Here is a 20,149-nt window from a genome sequence, read left to right on the forward strand (position 1 = left end):
CCGGCTCAAGCTGACGGGCGAGAGGCCCCGCTCTTTGCCGCGCGTGGACTACTCCTGGTTCTTGGGGGGCTACGAGGTGGCGGGCTCAGAGGCAGCCCCGGGGAGGGGTTTTGTGGAGGAAGAGTGGCGACGGCCGCTGTATGAGGAGGGGCAGGGCCTGCAACCGCGGGGCCGCGGGAAGCGGGCGATGGAGAGGATCCGGGAATGGGGGTTTGAAACGGACGGGGGGCGGAAGAAGGAGATGCTCCATGACTTGGACGCTGCCAGACGGCGGAAAGAGGAGGAGGAGGCGGCGGCATCGGCGTCAGTGGAGGACAGAGTAGGCAAGCAGCCGTAGATTAGAGGTATCGCTGGTGTGTGAAAGAAAGAAGAGCGTCGCCGTCATCGAAGTCGGCCTCGGCGCCCTCCGCCTTTGCTAGCCATTGCTTTGAACCCTTCTCCCTGAGCGACCTAGGCAGCCCTGTCGTTTCCCTCGCCCGCCTGCGCCACCCACGCGGGGAATCGGTTGGGCCAGAAGAGGGTGCCTTGGACGCTCTGGTCTCGACAGAGCAGGCCCTGGGCTTCCGCCGTCCCCAAGAATTCCTGCGCGAGTGCAATGGACACGCGAAGGTGGGTAGCCACGTCTAGGGCCGTCAGGGAGCCATCTGCTTCGGCCTCCGCTAGCGCCCGGAGCCGCGCGCCCACCCTCTCCTCGCTGAAGTCCATCGCCTCTACTACGCTCACGCCGCTTGGGAATCGCCGCAGCCGCATGCCCAGCTGCAGCGGCTCCAAAGCCTCGCAGGCGTCCAATAGGTCCTCTGGAGAGATCAGGGCGGTGCCACGGGCTCGGTTGAAGAGACAGAAGACATCGTGGAGGGTCATCATGCCCCCGCGCTCAGACAGCAGGCTCCTCCTTCCAAGCGCGCCGGCGGAGGTGCTTCCCCCGGTCAAGAACCTGGCTAGCTGTCGGGCCAGTTCCTGATGGTAGAGAGAGCCGGCGGAGATCCGCGTAACCGGGTTGGATATGCCCATGTTCAGGAGCAGCCCCTGCAGCTCCGCGTCCTCCCTCCCTGTCCCGCCTTCCGCCTCCGAGCCGCCCTTCTCGCCCTCCCCCTTGTCTTTGGATGCCAGCACCGTAGCATACCGCTCAATCACTCCTACCACCTCGCGCGCTTTGCTCATGAGCGCCTCCAGGTCTGCGAAGGCTTCGGTGGCGAGTCGATCTTGTGCGGCACGCGCGGTCTCCTGCTGGCGCAGAATTCCTCCCACCCCGGCCAGCCGCGTGGTGAAGACGGGCTCGACCGTCTGGACAGGGGAGGCGGGGGAGGAACATGGCATGCTGGCTGGAGTGCTGCCGTCAGCTTCGATGGCACACGGACTCAGCCTAAGCTTCACCGGGGGGGGCTTCTCCCAATCCCGCATCATTAACAGCGAACGCACTTGTTTTAGAAACTCGTCCCGGCCGCCGTGTGCAAATTCAATCTTGGTCGCTGGCCGACTATCTAGGTCCTGGACTTTTCCTTGCAGATATAGATGCACCCTCGTGGAGGGTTTGAATATGTTGCGAGAGGTACGCGCCTCGGCGACCCGGGAGAGGTGACCGTGCAAGGCGCGAGACTGACTTTGGCAATGCCAAATGATGCGATGCGAGGTCAGGAGTACAATCCCATCGCGATGCACGATTCGATTGCTACGTCCGTCAACCAGGGACACTCTGTCTCGCATCAGGCACTCGATTTCAAACTCTGAGAGCGGCGGCCGCGTGCTTCCGGGAGGTAAAGGCAAGTCTTGCCAGAAGAGCTCAAACGGGTTCGTCGTTTGAAGTGCAGCCATGGGCCGCTAATATATACAGAGGTAAATGCGGAGGCCCGCTTTTACCGGAAGCGCTGTTGATATTGTTCGAGTGCGGTAAGTGCAAGCATATAGGGAGGCATATCGCCAGTGCCCTGGGTAGGGGAGGGAAGGTGAAAGGGTCTCCGATTGCTCATAGTATCTACTTCCGTGTTGTCACATTGGGAAATCCGGCACGTGCATTGGCATTTCCCCCGGTTTATCTTCCAAGATGTGCGCTCAATGCCCTCATCTTTTCTACGTTTGCTCTTATGTCGGCGTCCAACCCGCCAAATCATTCCGCGGTCTCATCCTGATCGCTCAACTCAGTTTTCCAGGGAGTCGGGCATTACGGCAAACATGCTTATCAGCTCCTTTATGGCTGCTCCCAAAACATTGCTCCGTCCCTCGACGATCCTAAGACGTCACGCTAGCGGGAATAGCTCGAAGGCAGCATATCGCATGGTCCTAGTCAGGTTCGTTTAATGTAGCCAGTGCACTGCTGATCAGTGGGCTAGCGTTGTCAAGACTCGTAGAACTGCGACGAGATTGGGCAATAATCAATGAGGCATGCACCGCAACAGGCACGGGGAGAGTGAGTGGAACAAAGAAAATCGCTTCACTGGTTGGTACGATGTGCAACTATCAGAAAAAGGCATTGCTGAGGCCAAGGAGGGTGGACGGCTGCTGAAAGAAGCTGGTTTTACTTTCGACAAGGCATACACGTCCGTGCTGCGCCGGGCTATCAAGACCTGCTGGCTCGTCCTGGAGGAAATGGATCTCATGTGGATCCCCGTCGAAAAAGCTTGGCAGCTGAACGAGCGGCACTACGGGGCCCTGCAGGGGCTGGACAAGAACGAGACTGTCGCCAAGCACGGCAAGGATCAGGTGCACATTTGGCGTCGGTCCTACGACATCCCCCCTCCGCCGCTTGAAAAAAACAATCCCCATTACCCTGGTAACGACGTCCGATATGGCCAACTACTGCAGAGGGAGACGCCTGTCACCGAGAGCCTGAAGACCACGTTGGATCGCGTCGTGCCGTTCTGGGAGAAGGTCATCAAGCCGGATGTAACCGCTGGAAAAGGCCTCCTTATTGCCGCACACGGTAATTCCTTGCGAGCATTGGTCAAGAAGCTGGACAATATCCCTGACTCGGACATTACGGAGCTGAACATTCCCACCGGCACCCCCCTTGTGTACGAGCTCGACTCTGAGTTTAAGCCCATCAAGCACAAGGAGAGCATAGGGCCCCTGTCAGGGCGCTACCTTGGCAACCAGGAGGCTATCAAGGCCCGCATCTTGGGCGTCAAGAACCAGACCAAGTGAAAGCGCCGGAGTGTTGACAGGGCTGGATGCGGGGCCCTGTAGTGGACCGGCCGGGGGCCTCTGGCACGTGTCTCTGCATGGCGCGCATTTGGGCTTCCTCGGTGGATGTTATGGCTGAGGATTTATAAAATCCTATCAGTCTGCTATCTATGTGCTCCTAAAATATCCGAAGAAGTTCCTGTCGCGCGTTGGCTTCCGTTTCCGTCAGGGGACACCTCGGAAGGACAATGGAAGAAAATTTGTATCGAGGCTAAGGCATTGATGGCTCAGAAAGTGTGCGCTACTTTTGCTTCAAACCCTTCTTGAGACCAATCTGTTGTGAAATACCGCAATCCCCTCTTTAAGGAAGATGTGCCGTGCTGAACGGCCTCGCCTGTGATTCTATACTCGATGTGCCATCCGCACATAACTGAATGGCTTGCAATTCTAGACTTTATTTCCTTTTTTTCCTTCCCCATGGCTCGCTCTGACCTGTACATCAACTGGTGCTTTCATCTCCCCGTCTTGGCCAAGGCCAATCCGGCGCGTCTGTTCTGGTAGTCGTACGCCGAGTAGAACTTCCGCAAGAACATGTCGCCGAGAATCCACTGAGCCTGGGCATGATCGTCTCCCTGCAGCCCCACGAGGCAGATGTCCCGGTCCTGCACCAGGTAGTCGTCGGCGCTCAGGGCGTACGGCTGACCGTCCAGGATGAACTCCAGGTCCGGCATCGCCGCCTTTAGACTGCAATTCACAGTGAAAAGATTCTCCACAAGCGTGGCCCCCAGCCCCTCGAATATAGCGTCCACGTCAGTTTTCGGCCCCACCATAATGGACGTCCCCGAGTCCAGGACCACGGCGCCAGCCTGGCTCTGCAGCTTTCGAGGGCCCAGGTAGACACTGTCCAATCCCACTGCCCAGTACCCCGGGGGATCGTGGAGGGGCATCCAATGCAGGTCTCCCTCGTAATGGCTGGGATCTGTGCCGCCCACCGTCAGCTCACTTGGCCCCGTATCTCCGTTGGCCAGAAAGAAAGCGAAAATCGGTTGCGGGAGTACTTCGCCTTGCTGCTCGATCAAATTGTGGAAAGGGGTCGTGGATTTCGTCACCGACAGCTCATCGAAGCCAAGTCCAAACACTCCATCGTATCCTCCACCTGAATAGCTGGCCCCCAAACCCAGAGGGTTTGTAATCTGGGCGAATGACTGGTTTTTCACAGCATACCCGGCAAATAGCACCGTGTCTTCGGCAAGGTATCCCGTCACGGGGCCTCCGATATACGTGATTTGGAAGCTACGCCCGTCTTGCTCGAAGGAAGATGAAGCATCCGAATTGTATTTGTTGCGGTGGCCACATACTTTGCAAAGTGCCGAGGGAATCCACAGATCACTGCTGCCCGTGTCGAAAATCACAGTGAATTCGCGGGGAGGGGTTCCGATGCCGATGCTTCCGATGTAGGCTGCGTCTTGATGAATATCATGCAATACAATGTCTCCCTTGCTGTCTATTTCTTCTGCTAATGACCGTTGCCGGCGGGGGTCTGCACGTGGAGGCACATTCGCTTTGACGAGGGGAATGCGTATCAGAGTTGTATCCCCTGCATCAACAGATGAGAAATCGGCAGTCGCTTCAAATACCAGGTACAGCAAAAGAATCAGTCCAAAATGATGTGATTGCTTCATAGCCACAAGAGGGCCTTGTTGGCTATGAAAACTGCTTTACGAGCGTGAGAGGAGGTTGCTTGTGAGAAGGAGGGTTTTGCTTTGTATCACGTCCAGAAGGAGATCCTACCCACGACTGCCATTTTAAAGAAGCATCTGGAATGCATATATCAAATGTTTCATCATAGGCAAAGGGTCTTGACTCTGCACCGACCAATCTCTCGCACGTGCTGACACCCTATTCCAGGTGGCACGCGGCCGGCAGGGGTGGATGACGCCCGTCGGGGCCGAGGGGGCGGGGACCGAGGACTCGGCCTTTTGAAACGGCTGTAGCCGTTTCATCCTTTTCTGCCCTTCTATTCCCGTTCTTGCCTTGTGTACGTTACCTGAGCTGAACTTTTGGGGAAAGGACTCTTGCGAGGTTGATACTATCATGGAAGTCATAACAAAAACCACTTTTCACATTATGTAAAGACAGACTGTGACCAGCCATCCAGAAAGTGCGAGCAACCGACTCCTACCATTTGCCGCCGAACTTCCGCGACAGGCCATATCTTGAGCGTTTCTCCAGTCAATTCGATTGTATATTCTATACTTGTCACAAGGGCATCAAACTAGCTATGCTAAGGTCATCAAGAGGTTATAGACATTTTGAAAAATGTAAGTACCCAGTTAGATCCTGGTTCCTTACCGTCAGTCCGATGAGTGAACTTTACTTCCGATCATTTTCACGGGATGGCTTGGTAGATTTCATTTGATATTCCGTCCTATCACGCACAGCATCATCGATTGATCGCACCTCAAAACGGCTAGGTGTGGTCATATACCTCTCTTTCGCGTTGCTCTTAGGAGCTTTACCGTGGCTTCTGTGGCCTGGCACTGCTCCTCATGGGGATCGCACCGGACCAGGAAACATGCTGCTATTCGCAGTAGCTGAAAATAGTCCTGACTCAAATACAGCCACTTTTCATGGCGCAGAGCCTGCAGCAGCGGAGCATAAATCCGCGACTTTAAGCACCCAAGCCGAGGACTTGAGGGATCCATTGATTGACGCTGAAAGAATTAGGGAGAATGACGAAGGAAAGGATAAAATGGGAGAAACTGAGGAAACCCAGAACCAAAATGACGAAAAAGCTGGAAAGGAAGGAGGCGTCAAAGTAGCCGCTGAGAAGGTTGCCGCACCCGCAACCGAGGAGGAATTAGAAAAAATCGTCCAAGATGTTGAGGAAAATGAAATGAATTCAAGCAAAAACAAGAAGGGTGAAGAAAAACTACCCGCTGCCGAACTCAACGGTGACGTGATAGGTGTTCCTGACGCCAAGAAATTGGAAAAAGGGACAAAGGGATATAAGAAATCGATAGCAGCGACCCTCAAAACAGAAGCTGAAAAAAAGAGAAAGCCCCAAGAGAACCGTCCAGACCAAACTGAAGCCGATGCCGAGAAGGATACCAGGGATCAAGTGATTGTTAAAATAGCCAATAAAGAAACGGGTAAGGTGTTGGCAACTTCTGTCCGAAAGGCCGACAAGGACCCCTTTGTGCGCCTTGCACCTCAAGACCCGCACATCGACAAAACCCTGGCCAAGGAACGCCGTATGCGCGTGAAGACGGCGATGAAACGAGCTTGGAATGCGTACCACGCCCACGCCTGGGGAAAGGACACGATTCTACCCATCTCCCTCACATCGGCGAACAGGTGGGGCGGTATGGCCATGACGATGCTTGACTCGCTTTCTACCCTGTGGGTGATGGGCCTGAAAGAGGAGTTCGAGCAAGCGCGGGACTGGATCGCAGAAAACCTCAGCTTCAAAAGCGTGGGCCACATCTCGGTCTTCGAGACGAATATTCGGGCTTTGGGCGGCCTCCTGTCCGCCTTCGACCTGTCCAGGGACAAGGTCTTCCTGGAGAAGGCCGCGGAGCTCGCGGATATGCTCCTCCCAGCTTTTGACTCTCCCACCGGATTCCCGATCAACGGGCTCATCCTCTCCGCAGGCTTGCCCAGCGGCAGCCACCAGGCCTGCTTGGCCGAGTTCGGTACCGTGCAGCTCGAATTTAGGTACCTGAGCCACGCGACGGGAAATCCCATCTACGCGAAGAAGGCCATGCACGTCTATGAAAGGATGCACGAGGAGAGCGCTGACGTGGCTGAAAAAGGGCTTTTCAGGCTGGACTTCAACTCGGACACCGGCGCCTGGGGTGGGAAACACTACTCGGTGGGCGCGCGTGGTGACTCCTTCTATGAGTACCTCCTCAAGACGTGGCTGCAGGGCAACAAGAAGGAAACATGGCTTCGGGAGATGTTTGACGAGTCGGTGGACGGCGCGGAGGAGCTCTTGATCGCCAGAGGCCCAGGGGGCAGACTTTACATCGCCAACAATGATAACGGGATGCAAGCCAAGCGCATGGAGCACCTCGCCTGCTTCTACCCTGGCACTCTCGCACTGGGGGCCGCGACCCTGGAGACGAAAGGCGACGCGGTCCTCGAAAAGCGGGCCACTCACTACATGGACCTGGCGCGGGAGCTCGGAGAAACCTGCTACCAGTTTGCAGGCTCACAAATGACGGGCCTGGCGCCCGATTCGGTGGTTTTCGACCAGGACGGCGTGCCGCAAGCCTCGGACCCGCGATACATCCTGCGGCCGGAGGTCGCCGAGTCCATGTACTACCTGCATCTGCTGGACGGGGACCCGAAGTGGCGCGAGTATGGCGCCAAGCTGTTCGAGGCCATCGACTTCTACTGCCGCACGAACGAGGCGTATGCTCAGGTCCGGCTCTCAAGCGGGCCGTCGGGCAGGCGGAGCGTGGCTTTGCGGGGGGCGGAGAGGAAGCCTTCCGATGTAGGCGGGGAAGGAGCGTCGCAGGCCGAGCAGTCGGGGAAGGCGAAGGACATGGGGCTGGTGACTCAGGAGGACGACATGGAGTCATTCTTTCTGGCGGAGACCCTCAAGTACCTGTACCTCATCCAAGAGACAGAGCCGGGGGAGGTGGATCTGTCGCGTCAGGTCTTCAACACTGAGGCTCACCCTCTCCACATATTCGACGAATAGGGGCATAGGGATAGAAGTTGATTGCGGGATGACGAGTCGTCCAGAGATATAGGACTTTAAATGATGAGTATGTTTTTTTCCAAAGTCTACTCGCGGTCTCGTGACAAAGTGTGTGGGCTATAACATTACTAAATTAACCGATTTCGTAAATTATACCTGTCCCCTGCTCGTCATTTTATTCCTTCGCAAGCGAAATTTCACGCCATAAGCCTTGCAAGTACAGGACGCGTGTAATCCTCGATTCTGGTCAATCGTGCTCCTTGTTTCCAACCCTTTCCGTTTGACTTATTTACTTCCAGAGTTTCCTAATAGACATGTTCGAGTCGCTATCCTTCTTCATCACCTTTGCCACAGCCATTTCAAAGTCCTCCTGAGTCACGTGGATTCGCCTCTCTCGGAGGGCGAACATTCCCGCCTCTGTGCAGACAGCCTTGCACTCCGCTCCCGAAGCGTTCGGCAGCTTCTCCGCAATGCTCTTCAAATTGATGCCACGCATGAGATTCATCTTTCGGCTATGAATGGTCAAAATGTCTAGACGAGACGCCATGGTTGGGTGGGGAAACTCGATCTTACGATCGATGCGCCCGGGGCGAAGGAGGGCGGCGTCCAGGATGTCGATGCGGTTCGTGGCCATCACTACCTTGATATTTTGCGCTGGCTCGAAGCCGTCGAGTTGATTCAAGAGCTCAAGCATGGTCCGCTGTACCTCCGAGTCCCCACCCTCGCTTCCATCCACGCGCGAGGAACCGATGGAGTCGATCTCGTCCATGAAGATGATGGAGGGCGCCGCCTCCCGGGCCATCACGAAGAGCTCCCGCACCATGCGCGAGCCTTCTCCGATATACTTCTGCACCAACTCCGCCCCCGATACCCGGATAAAGGTGCAGTCCGTGTGGTGCGCCACGGCTCGAGCCAGCAGAGTCTTCCCTGTCCCGGGTGGGCTGTGCACAGAGAAGGGGGGAAGGGCAGAACAGCGAGCGAATCAGAACAAGACATGCCAAAGGCCATAGCAGCTGTACCTGGCTTCGTAGCTCTACTTTTCTGTTCACGCCCCGCCCGCTCTCCTCCTTGTCACGCACCCGTACAGAAGCACCCCCTTAGGCTGAGCTACGCCCAAAGCCTCGAACAGCTCCGGATGCTTGATGGGCAGCTCAATGACCTCCTTGATTTCGCGGACCTGCTTGTCCAGCCCACCAATCATGTCGTAGGTAGAGTCTGGCACCGCCTCCACCTTCATAAGGGAGACCAGCGGGTCGACTTTGGTGGGGAGGATCTTGTGGAGTGTGTACGAATCGTTGCGCAGCGCGACGCGGGTGTTGGGCGTGCACTTGTTAATGTCCACATCCTTGTCCAGATCCACCACGTATTTTCCTTCAGGATTGACCTTGACCAGGACCTTGGTCTTCCCCATGGCTTTCACGACCTCCCCTACGTAGGAGCCCGGCTCTTGCAAGTGATGCAGCTCTTCCCGCAACAACCTCACCTTCGCATTCCACTCATTCCGTTGCGCCTTTAATCGTTGCAAATTCTGTGTCCTCTCTCTAACTACCACCTCCAGCTCATCGATCTTACTCAGATAGTACGACCGGACGCCCTTGTCCTCCCCTGAAGTAGTTGGGCCCGTGGGCCGGCTGCTCATGACCTTGGCAGTGGCCATATCTGTCCCTCCCCGCAAATATGCACAGTTTGACAGCTCCCTGCGGAAAGGGATATGTAGAGGACCGGAAACACTCATCAACGCGAATCGGATCGATGTTCTTCAGACATCCGTTTGAAAAAGCGAAACGAAACGCTGTGATAGATGGGCTTCGAAGACTTCCTAAGCGCGAAGAAGCGATGCAAGCGAGAAAGCAAAGTGCAAAGACAATTAAGGGGGAACACGAATTTCATCACACGTCGTTCATTCCAACAGCCATGTAAGCTGCCCTTTCCCCCCCATTCATGATGTGGGGCAGGCTTGGCACTCTCAATTTCTTATCCTCCGCTGCGGCTCGAGGAGGGGCACTGGCGGTTGAGGTCTTTTCCATCACAGCCCCGCGTCATCAGTCCTCGCCCGCACTTCAGCTTCCTCCTACTGTTGCAGCGGAAAGCGTTCTCAGACTGATTGCTCATCTCATTCTGTTGTGCAGGCCGCTGCGAAGACATATCAAGGGAGAGGTAGCCTTAGAGCTGTATTTTTCGGCTTATTTCTGTCTTTAGCGCTCCAAAAGGGAATGCGCGACAGCAAACGGCTTCCTCTCTCCTTTCTCCTCCTCGCCACCTTTCTACTACTTAAACTTGACATCGCGATCACAAAAAGCGCAATGTCGACCGCTCAAATGGTTCCTTGTTTGATGAAAAGGCATAGCTGTGTCATGCCTTCCTTGAAAGCGACAAGGCGCTCGTGTGGCTTTCTTCCTTCGAATTATTTCCCTACATCGACAGTACGTATAAGAAGCGAACGATTGCGCTCGTGTTACCCTGCAGCAGCTTATCCTCCAACCTGCCAAAAATTAAAAATAACATCCTTGCAACCATTGTCGTCGTTTCCATGTCCTGTTGACGTGCGGAAAAGGACCAGACTCGCTGCGACGCAAGTGCGAGAGAGGACACCGCCAGTTGAAGATACCATTTTCGCGCTCTCTTCGGGCCAGGGCCGGGCCGGCGTGGCAGTCATACGTATATCTGGGCCCCAGGCAAAGGAGTGTTTAGCCATCCTCATGGATTCGCACAGCGGGCATTCCTCCCCACCTTTCCCGGCGCCCCGCATGGCGTCCCTCCGGAAGCTCTACTGCCCTGTCGGGCAGGAGGCACTGGACCAAGCCATCGTGCTCTGGCTCCCTGGCCCCCGCTCCTTCACCGGCGAAGACACGGTGGAGCTTCACTGCCACGGCAGCCGAGCTGTCGTCCAGGGCGTGACAGAGGCCCTACTTGCCCTGGACAAGGGGGGCGAGGCTCGCGTCCGCCTGGCGGAGCCCGGTGAGTTCACCGAGCGAGCTTTCGCGAATGGGAGGATGGATTTGACGGAGGTAGAGGGCCTGGCCGACCTGATCGCGGCTGACACGGCCGCGCAGCGGAAACAGGCGTTGAAGCAGATGGGCGGGGCCTTGCGTCAGACGTACGAGGGGTGGCGGGAGGAGCTCAAAGTGTGCCTGGCCCATACGGAGGCGGTCATCGACTTCGGCGACGACGAGTTAGACGTGGACGAGGCCGCCTACGACGCCATCCGGCCCCGCGTGAGGAGGCTGAGCGAGGAGATGCGGCGGCATCTGGCGGACGGGGGGCGGGGGGAGGTGATCCGCGCGGGCATACGCGTCGCCATCGTGGGCCCGCCCAACGCAGGCAAGAGCACCATGCTCAACACCCTGGCGCGCAGGCCGGCCGCGATCGTCTCGCCCGCGGCGGGCACTACGCGGGATGTGGTGGAGGTCCAGTTGGACGTGGGGGGCCTACCCGTACTGGTCAGCGACACGGCGGGCATCCGCGAGGCGGCGCGAGACCCGGTGGAGCAGGAGGGGATTCGGCGCGCGCGGGAGGCAGCGGGGCGGGCTCAGCTGACGGTGCTGGTCCTGGACGCCGCGGAGGTGCTGGGGCAAGAGGCCTTCGCGTCCCTGGCGGGCGTAGGGCCGTTCTCAAAGGACGCGCCGCCCGAGGACCTGGAGACGGTCCTGAGAGCGGTGGGGGGGGACGCGGGCGCTCTCCTTGTGCTGAACAAGCGGGACACGGTGGAGAGCGAACACTTGCTGGAGCAGCTCCGACGTGCGGGGGCCGGGAAGGGAGGGACATCCACGGCCGCCTACTTGGTCTCCCTGTCCACTGGGGAAGGGGTGGAGGAGATGCTAGCAGGACTGCAGGCGCGGTTGGAGGAGGTGTTTGACAAGGATGGGACGGACGACGAGCGCGCGGAAGCCCCTGTCATCACCCGTGCGCGGCACCGCGTGCACGTGGAGCGATGCCTGGAGGCGCTGACGGCGTCCAGTGGGGGAACAGGGCCTGGGCTTGGATGTGGCCGCTGAGGAGCTGCGGATCGCCTCCACGGAGCTGGGGCGAATCACGGGGGCGGTGGACGTGGAGGAGGTGCTGGATGTGATATTCCGAGACTTTTGTATAGGGAAATGAGCGTTTTACGGGGCAGCTGTGGTGCGACGCTACGCAGAGAAAGCAAATAAAAGCATGTACTAATCTCCTGTCTCTCCTGAGCCGCTCTTGCCCCTAACCCCGTGCTTGCTTTTCCCTGATAACAACGCACTTTATCCCTCCTTTCCTTGCTTTCCTGGAGCCCAAACCCCTTCCCCACCTCCGGCCCCCGCAAGCTCGTCGTACCGGCGCCTGACTGCCTGAATATCCTGCCACGTCAACCACTTAGGCCCCTCCACCTTCCGACTGGGATTGCGGAGAAGATACGAAGGGTGGAATATGGGCATGACCAGACGGGAGCCTTGCCCATCCAGGCCCCCCTCGGTGCCGAAACGCCGCTCAAACCACTGCCCGCGGATCCGGGTGATCCCCTGCTTCTCCAGGGGGAGCAAGGCCTTGCAGGCACAGGCTCCTGCCAAGAGGATGATGAGTGGGTCGACAAGCCGGACGTTTTCCATCAGGTAGGGGAGGTACCATGCCACTTCGGAGGCCGAAGGGGTCCGGTTGTTGGGCGGGCGCCGTAAGACGACGTTGGTGATGTAGACAGAGCTCTCGTCGAGCCCCACCGAAGCCAAGATGGCGTCTAGCAGCTTCCCTGCCCGGCCCACGAAAGGTTTTCCTTCCACGTCCTCTGTCTCGCCGGGAGCTTCTCCAATCACCATGATCTTAGCCCCGGCGTTGCCTCGATGTATCACCACACGGGTCCCCTCAGCCTGCAGGGGGTCTCCTCTCAGCCCCTGCAAGGCTTGTACGAAATCTGCGTGGCCGGCATAGCGAGCGTCAGGCAGGGGGCTTACTGTTAAAGAGGTTGGTGGGGTTGGAACTTGTTCCGCAGCACTAGAAGGCGAGCGCTCGGCCGCACGCAAGAAAGTCACAGACCGCACTGTGGGTCGTATAGCCGGCAGGAGAATGCCTCGTTGCAACGACCACGCAGCTGTTCGCAGCTGTGTCAGCACTACCACAAGCATGCGAAGGATAGACTCCCCGTGAAAATAATGCTGAAAGAGAAGGGGGAAATAATGTCAATAGAGCAATAGGAGTCACACAGTGGAAGGAACCCAGGGCGGGTGGTTAATGGCATCAGTATACAAGGTGAGGTTTTCCAGCAACTTACGCGCGTTTTCATGCAGGCTCCTTCCCCTGGGTATTGTGAGGAACGACCCTGCCTGCAAAATATCCCTGAGTGCTGACTGCAAACGATCCTGTAGTGTGTAATGTGGAGATCATGTTTCTTGACGTTGATATTGGCCGGCTTGGCGAGCAGGGGCGATGCTCCTTGCCGGGAAGGTCCTGTATCGTGTTGCGTCGAATATCATAAAGTTGTCATTGATTAAGGCCTCCTCTGTTGTACATGGATCATACATCCGTAAATTTTGGGATCCAGAAGATTTGTGGCATAACATGCCATTTTGTTGTTTTTATGAGCCTTTGCAATGCGCCTGCTCACGCTAGCTGATGTCCCCCTGCGCGCGAGAAAACAGTGACGTTCAACAAGTTGGTCTCGCCAGTCAACCGGACTCGTGAGACCCGGGAAGGAGAATGCATGATAGAATTTCAGCTTTATATCGTCACAAAGCGATTGTAATTTATCAATGAATTGATGGAGAGCGACAAAATGTCATGTCATTTGTGCCTACGTTGGCAATGTTTACTTCATAGCATATATATTAAATACCTTTTAATTATTTAATGGCGATTAATTAAAAGCCATATTGAATATCTTCCCTCGAGAATAAATTGCATGAGATTAATATGTTTCAATGTTTGGGTAGTGGGTCTTTACTGTAAGTAGAAAGTCTAAATGACTAGAAGTACGCACAGTGCTCCTCCCGACGGAGGAATTTTGCCACCTGGCAGTAAATATTTCGGACGAAAATTTCATCATTGTGAGTTGTAGAGAAGGAAGTCCTCCCGTGGACACACAAATTCAAACCATTCCTATATTTCTACATTCCTACAAGACTAATAACTATGGCCTGCGTCGTGCACCTCTATGTGCCGATTCATATCGTTAACAAGATTCAAGAAATCGTCAAAATTTACAAGGCTCAACCTCATACGTCTGGACGGATGTCTTGATCATCATTAATGGTGACGTGTAGCTCTGCAATAGTATCTGCTCGCACAATCATCGTTCCCAAAGTAATGCAGCACACACTTTCCGGGGTTTTATTTGCTCGCTGGTGAATAAAACTTTTCAAGAGACCCGCGTACCTTTCTCGGTGATACATTTTTATCTTCATCTTGTGCATGTTCATGTGTCTTCATTTATCAACCATTTAATTAAAGACTTGTCTTTGCTATATATGTTTCATTTGATGCAAGTAGAGAGCCTCGGAGGAGCTCAGAGGAGACCATATACTTATGCTTGCATTTCACGCTGTTTCTCAGGAAATGCTGTGCTGGATGAAGATTGAGTGTAATTCTTCAATTGCCCCTTTTGTACTCCCTATCTGAAACCAAGCTTAAATTCCATAAATTTATTGATTTGAGGATGTTGTGAGCAGAGTTCCTTGGTGATAAAGAGAAATGTAGAGGTAAACGGATTCGGATAGGGAACCTATATGGGCCAAAGGAAGAAAGCTTAGCGCAAATTGTTTGCCCTAAAACTTTCCTACAGCTCGCAATTAATGATTTTGAGCCATAATTAAAATGATTAGTGTGTATAAGAAGCAATTAATGATGAGGATAGCCTTTTAAAGACCAAACAAAGGACAATCAAAGCAGGGAAAAGGGCGGCGGACTCGGATACTTTCCATCGCCCGAGCAACGTCTCAGCATTCCTTGCGCCTGAAAGCCTCCTGTCCTATTTTTGCTTTCTTTAGGCATTGATTGATCGGCCACAGAGAGAAATTTACCGATAGATCTCCATCAAGAGCATGCTATAAGGTCTTTTTTAAAAAATGTACGTGTTAAATTGGTGAATAGAGTTTCTTGGTCTCCCATTCATCACGAAAGCGGGCGGTAACGCGTTCTAGGACCATTACCCCAGGCGGATAAGTATTGTTTTGGTAATCGGTACGACGCCCGTGTGAGGCTCACGGTAAAACATGCCATCACGACACAGGAGACGTTTTAATGCCTGTGTTAATGCGGCGAAACAGATTTGACGGGTTCGTTTTTTATTTGCTGGTTTCGGTAGCCCTCATCTTGGTCCCGCTGTCACATGCTTTCGTGCCTCGACCGCAGCAAAATCTACCTATGCACCCCAAGCAGCTTTCCACGCGAAGCCTAGGCCGTGAGATGATCACCACGACGCTTGGCGGAGAAAATATGTCCTGGCAAGATGGCTTAGCCCTTCTTGAATCGCTAGAGTCGCCCACAGTAGAGATGTATAACAAAGTATTGAGAGCCTGTGCGCTGAGCGGTCAGTGGGAACCCGGCTGCTGGCTTCTCGATGAAATGGTTGAACTGGGTCTAGACCCAGACAGGCAAAGTTTTGTCTCTGCCATCGAGGCTTGTGGCACGCAGGGCCGCTATGAGGAGGCAAACCACGTGTTGAGTTACATGAAGGAGGCCGAGCACGAGCTGGACGAGGAAGTGTACGGCTTTGTGGCCAAAGCCTGCGAGGTTGCGGGGAACTGGAGGCAACTCATGTGGACTTTCGATGAAATGATGATGCGCGATCTGGTCCCTGACTTAGTAAGCTACAACCGTGCGATTGGAGGTTGCGGTGAAGAGGGGGAGTGGGAGATGGCCCTTTCCTTGGTGCTGGAGGCGGACAGCCGGGGAATCACGCCTGACTATGTCAGCTATGATCTGGCCATGCGAGCACTGCACAAAGCCAAGCAGGCGAATCGTGCGCACAGTCTCCTGGAGACCATGAAAAGCGCAGGAGTCGGACCTGGGAAAGAGATGCTAGGGATGGTGCTGGAGCTCTGTCGTGAGGCGGGCGACGTGGCGCGAGCCGAGGAAATTGTGCGCGAATTGGATAGAGGGGGGCTTAGTCATAGGGAAAGCGAAGGTAGATGAGATGATAGATGTATGATGATAAGTTTGTGGGGGGAAAAAACGTGTAAATAGTAGGAAAAGAAAGAATTATATCACATGAAGTCTTGAAAGATCGACCAGAAAGTCCACCCGCTAAGGAAGGCCGGCCGCAGTTCTTACAATGCCCCTCGGCTTTCTAACAATTGTCAGCTTTTCTTGTGTACAACTTGAAAAAGAATCATCCCCGTTTCCCATCCATCTCGAGAGCCTCGCTCTTAGTGAACATCGAAAGCGGTTAATGACCTTTCATCGACGACAGATCACCCAGTATGCAGGTATCCAAAAATCAAAGTTCCTGTTCAACGTAGGTACCATTGCACGGATTTCTCACCACAAGCCGTACGGTGCTGCCCCGGGCAATCTCCGTCAGAAGTCTGGCCCATACCACTAGGGCGGTGGATGGCAGGCTTGCCGTCTTCCGCCGAAATTCGCACCTTCGTATTCTCTCGTATCGAAGTCATTGGAAACTATGAGGACGCTATCATGCTCACAAACAAGCATGGTTGCCAAGTATACAATATAGCTGCCAGTCTGCGTGCTTTCTGACGCCTCGGTCCTGGTGACAGCTTGGTGACCTCCTGACCCCACGTCTGCGAGCGACCGTCGGTCTGCGCGCCGTCGACGAAACCATGAAAACGTTGTTCCTCACGCATTTTACCAACCTTCATGCGACTTACACAGTCATGGTTGGCGCCACAAGGCGAGGTGAGACTCTTAAAGAGTCATCCAAGGAGAAGGACGTTCGCATTTCTAACATCGTGGCCGCGAAAGGTAAGCGCACGGGAAAAACTTTTTGATACCTTCTGTTGCCTCTTGTCTTTCTTGTACCAGATTTTTTTGACATGCCAAATTACAGGTTGGAAAGGCAAATTAAAGCACAAACTATTATTTGCTTACTGAAAGTATAACCATGTAGTTGTGTTCCGTAGCTTGTACGCGTTATGATCATGTACCTATTTTCATGAGGCATATTTAGACAAATTGCTTGTTCTGTACGTCTGCTGGGCACGATTCATGTGAAGCAAATTATGCACGGTGTACATGGCACCTATTTTTTTTTAATTTCGAAAATTGTGTCATTGATTTGAGTGCATCACGTAGTAGGAGCACGATTTGTCTTGGTAGCTCTCCCGACCTTGTGTTTCTTACCCATCTCTGTCATCACCAACGTCAACATTTTATGGTGCTTCCAGGCGTCGCCGATGCCATTCGCACGAGTTTGGGCCCTCGTGGCATGGACAAGATGATCCAGCGCGGTGACGGGGAGGTCATCATCACCAACGATGGCGCTACCATACTGGGGCAGATGTCAGTCTTCCATCCCTGCGCGAAAATGCTCGTGGAGCTATCAAAGTCTCAGGACATCGAGGCGGGCGACGGGACGACAAGTGTGGTGGTCCTTGCCGGCTCTATGCTAAACGCATGTTCTGACCTTTTGGCCAAAGGAATCCATCCCACCATGATCGCGGACTCCTTCAAGGCCGCCTCGGAGAAGGCAGAGGAGATCTTACAGGCCATGTCGAAGCCCGTGGACCTTCGCGCGCGGGAGACGCTCATTGACGCGGTGGTGACATGTCTGAGCAGTAAGGTGGTCTCCCAAAATTCCGACATCCTTGCCCCGATCGCCGTGGACGCGGTGCTGAAGATCATCGACCCCGACACGGCCAGGAACGTGGATCTGAACGACATCCGTATCGTCAAGCAGCTCGGGGGGACGGTGGACGACACCGAGCTCGTGCCAGGGATAGTTTTTGAGAAGGGCGCCAACAAGGGGGCAGCCGGAGGCCCTACCCGCATCGAGAAGGCGAAGGTGGGCCTGATCCAATTCCACCTTTCTGCCCCGAAGACGGACATGGAGAATAACGTAGTCGTCTCCGACTACGCGGCCATGGACCGGATCTTGCGGGAGGAGCGCAAGTACATATTGAACCTGGTCAAGAAGATCAAAAAATCTGGCTGCAATGTCCTGCTTGTGCAAAAATCCATTCTTCGGGACGCCTACAACGACCTTTCCCTCCATTTCCTGGCCAAGATGGACATCATGGTGATCACGGAGGTTGAGCGGACCGACGTCGAGTTCATCCAACGCACCCTGGGCTGCATGCCTGTTGCGCACATCGACTCGTTCACGCCCGATAAGCTTGGTTCGGCGGAGCTGGTGACGGAGGTGACGGTGCCGGGGGGGTCTCACAAGGTGGTGAAGGTCACGGGTGTGCAGAACCCGGGCTCGACCATGTCCATCCTGATCCGCGGCTCGAACAAGCTGGTCTTGGAGGAGGCGGATCGCTCTCTGCACGACGCCCTTTGTGTGGTGCGGAGCCTGGTCAAGAAACGCTTCCTGATCGCCGGGGGGGGGGCGCGGAGACGGAAGTGAACCTGGGTCTCACCGAGTGGTCTAAGATGCAGGCGGGGATGAAAGCCTACTGCGTGGCTGCGTTCGCCCAGTCCTTGGAGGTGGTGCCTTACACGCTCGCGGAGAACGGAGGATTGAATCCCATCGCGATCGTGACGGAGCTTCGGCGTCGGCACGCGGGGGGGGGAGAAGGGCACCGGTATTAACGTGCGACAGTCAAATATCTCGGACATGTACGAGGAGAGGGTGGTGCAGCCCCTGCTGGTGAGCCTGAGTGCCATCTCCCTGGCGTCGGAGACTGTGTGTATGCTTATGAAGATCGACGACCTGGTGCCCGTGGCGCGCGTGTGAGGAAGTTGACGCAGGACGTGCGCGGGACAAGGGGGCGATCGTAGAGGACAAGAGTGTGTCCGGCCCCCGGGACGTGTATATGCCTGGTGGAGAGGACAGAGGCAGAAGGAAGCAAGGAACGCGTAGAAGAAGCCCGAGGGCTCCCTGTAGACAGTAACCGCAAAGAGTCAGAAGAGATCCTGTTCTTCCCATATTGTGTTCCCTTTTATATTCTTTCTTTCCCGCTCTCCGCCCCCAAGTCCGCCACCACGTGGTGTTCTCTCCTATCTTAATAATACAACATATCTAACTTCCATGGCAGCCTTGTATCTCCGCCCTTCATGCCCTGTCTAACGCCCCATTTCCGAGACCTTGACCAGGCGCCGGCCCTGCACTGAGGCCTTGGCCGCCATGCCCGCCATGACCGTCGCTTTCCCGTCCGCGGCGCTTGCCAGGTGCTCCACTCCTCCCCCACCGTCCCCGCTCACCTCCCGCACGAAGGCCCTGACAATGTCTACGTAGGCGTCGCCGTAACGGTCCATGAAGAACGAGTAGGGCAGTCCCGCAGTCACGCCCTCGGCGTCCGATCGGGTCACCGTGCTCGGGCTCCTGTTCTCTCCTTGCAAGGAACCCAGCTCTCCGAACACCTCCACACGCTGGTCGTATCCGAAAGAGCACAAACGCGAGTTCTCCAGGGTCCCGAACACCCCGTTCTCGAAGCGCAGCAAGGTGATTTGAGTGTCCAGGTCGCCTGCGCCCGCTGCTTCCGGCCCCCAAGCGGTGCCTTGCACAAAAACCTCCTCGATATCGCTTCCCACTAAAAACCGAGCCATGTCAAAATCATGGCTGCTCATGTCCAGGAATATGCCTCCACTGGTCTTCAAGTAATCTGCAGGGGGAGGGGCCGGGTCCCGGCTGACAATACGGATCGTCCGGACCTTGCCAATGGCCCCTTGCACGATTTGTTGTTTCACAGCTTGAAAGTTGGCATCGAAGCGCCGCTGAAATCCTAGTATGAGCTTCGTCCCAGCCTTTGCCGCGGCCTCAATGCAAGAATCAATGGTGGCCAAGTCGTTGGAGATGGGCTTCTCGCAGAACACGTGTTTGCCCCGCTCTACTGCCGCCATGATTTGCTCCACATGGTAAGGGGTAGGAGATGCCACAACCACGGCCTTTATATCTTCCTCATCCAATAGATCTAAATAATTCTTATGGTAGGAGGGGATTCCACCTGTTTGGTCTAAGACCTTCTTCCCCATGTCTTCAAACGGGTCTGTGATCGCTACGAGTCGTGCACCAGGCGTCCGGAAAGCCAAGGTATTGCTGTGGATCTGCCCGATACGTCCGCAGCCAATTACACCCACACCCAAAGGGGATTGGGACATACGGAGAAAAAAGGCATAGGGCATGACGGGAAGGAGAAGCGCGGGGATCAAGATTAGCGCAGAGGAACGCGCGTAGGTCATAGCGTTTTTGTTCTTCGTCTTTGGGCGAGTAGACTTGTTTCTGTGTTCAAATGCGCATTTAAAAATGGT

The 20,149-nt window shown here is 55.2% G+C and overlaps 2 protein-coding genes across 2 annotated transcripts; both read left to right on the plus strand.

The window, feature by feature from the left end:
* Positions 1-10,902: 10,902 nt before the first annotated feature.
* On the plus strand, positions 10,903-11,013 carry NGA_2002500 (uncharacterized protein; the record flags this gene model as incomplete). The annotated part of the gene is made up of 1 exon (XM_005856313.1): positions 10,903-11,013. A coding segment is annotated over one exon (111 nt), but the record flags the coding sequence as incomplete, so codon positions are not given.
* A 50-nt stretch (positions 11,014-11,063) lies between these two features.
* Positions 11,064-11,168, plus strand: NGA_2126700 (uncharacterized protein; the record flags this gene model as incomplete). Its single annotated transcript, XM_005856314.1, has 1 exon — positions 11,064-11,168. A coding segment is annotated over one exon (105 nt), but the record flags the coding sequence as incomplete, so codon positions are not given.
* Positions 11,169-20,149: the final 8,981 nt, after the last annotated feature.

Source organism: Nannochloropsis gaditana (genome assembly GCF_000240725.1).
Source record: "Nannochloropsis gaditana CCMP526 unplaced genomic scaffold scaffold005, whole genome shotgun sequence".
NCBI lineage: Eukaryota > Eustigmatophyceae > Eustigmatales > Monodopsidaceae > Microchloropsis > Microchloropsis gaditana.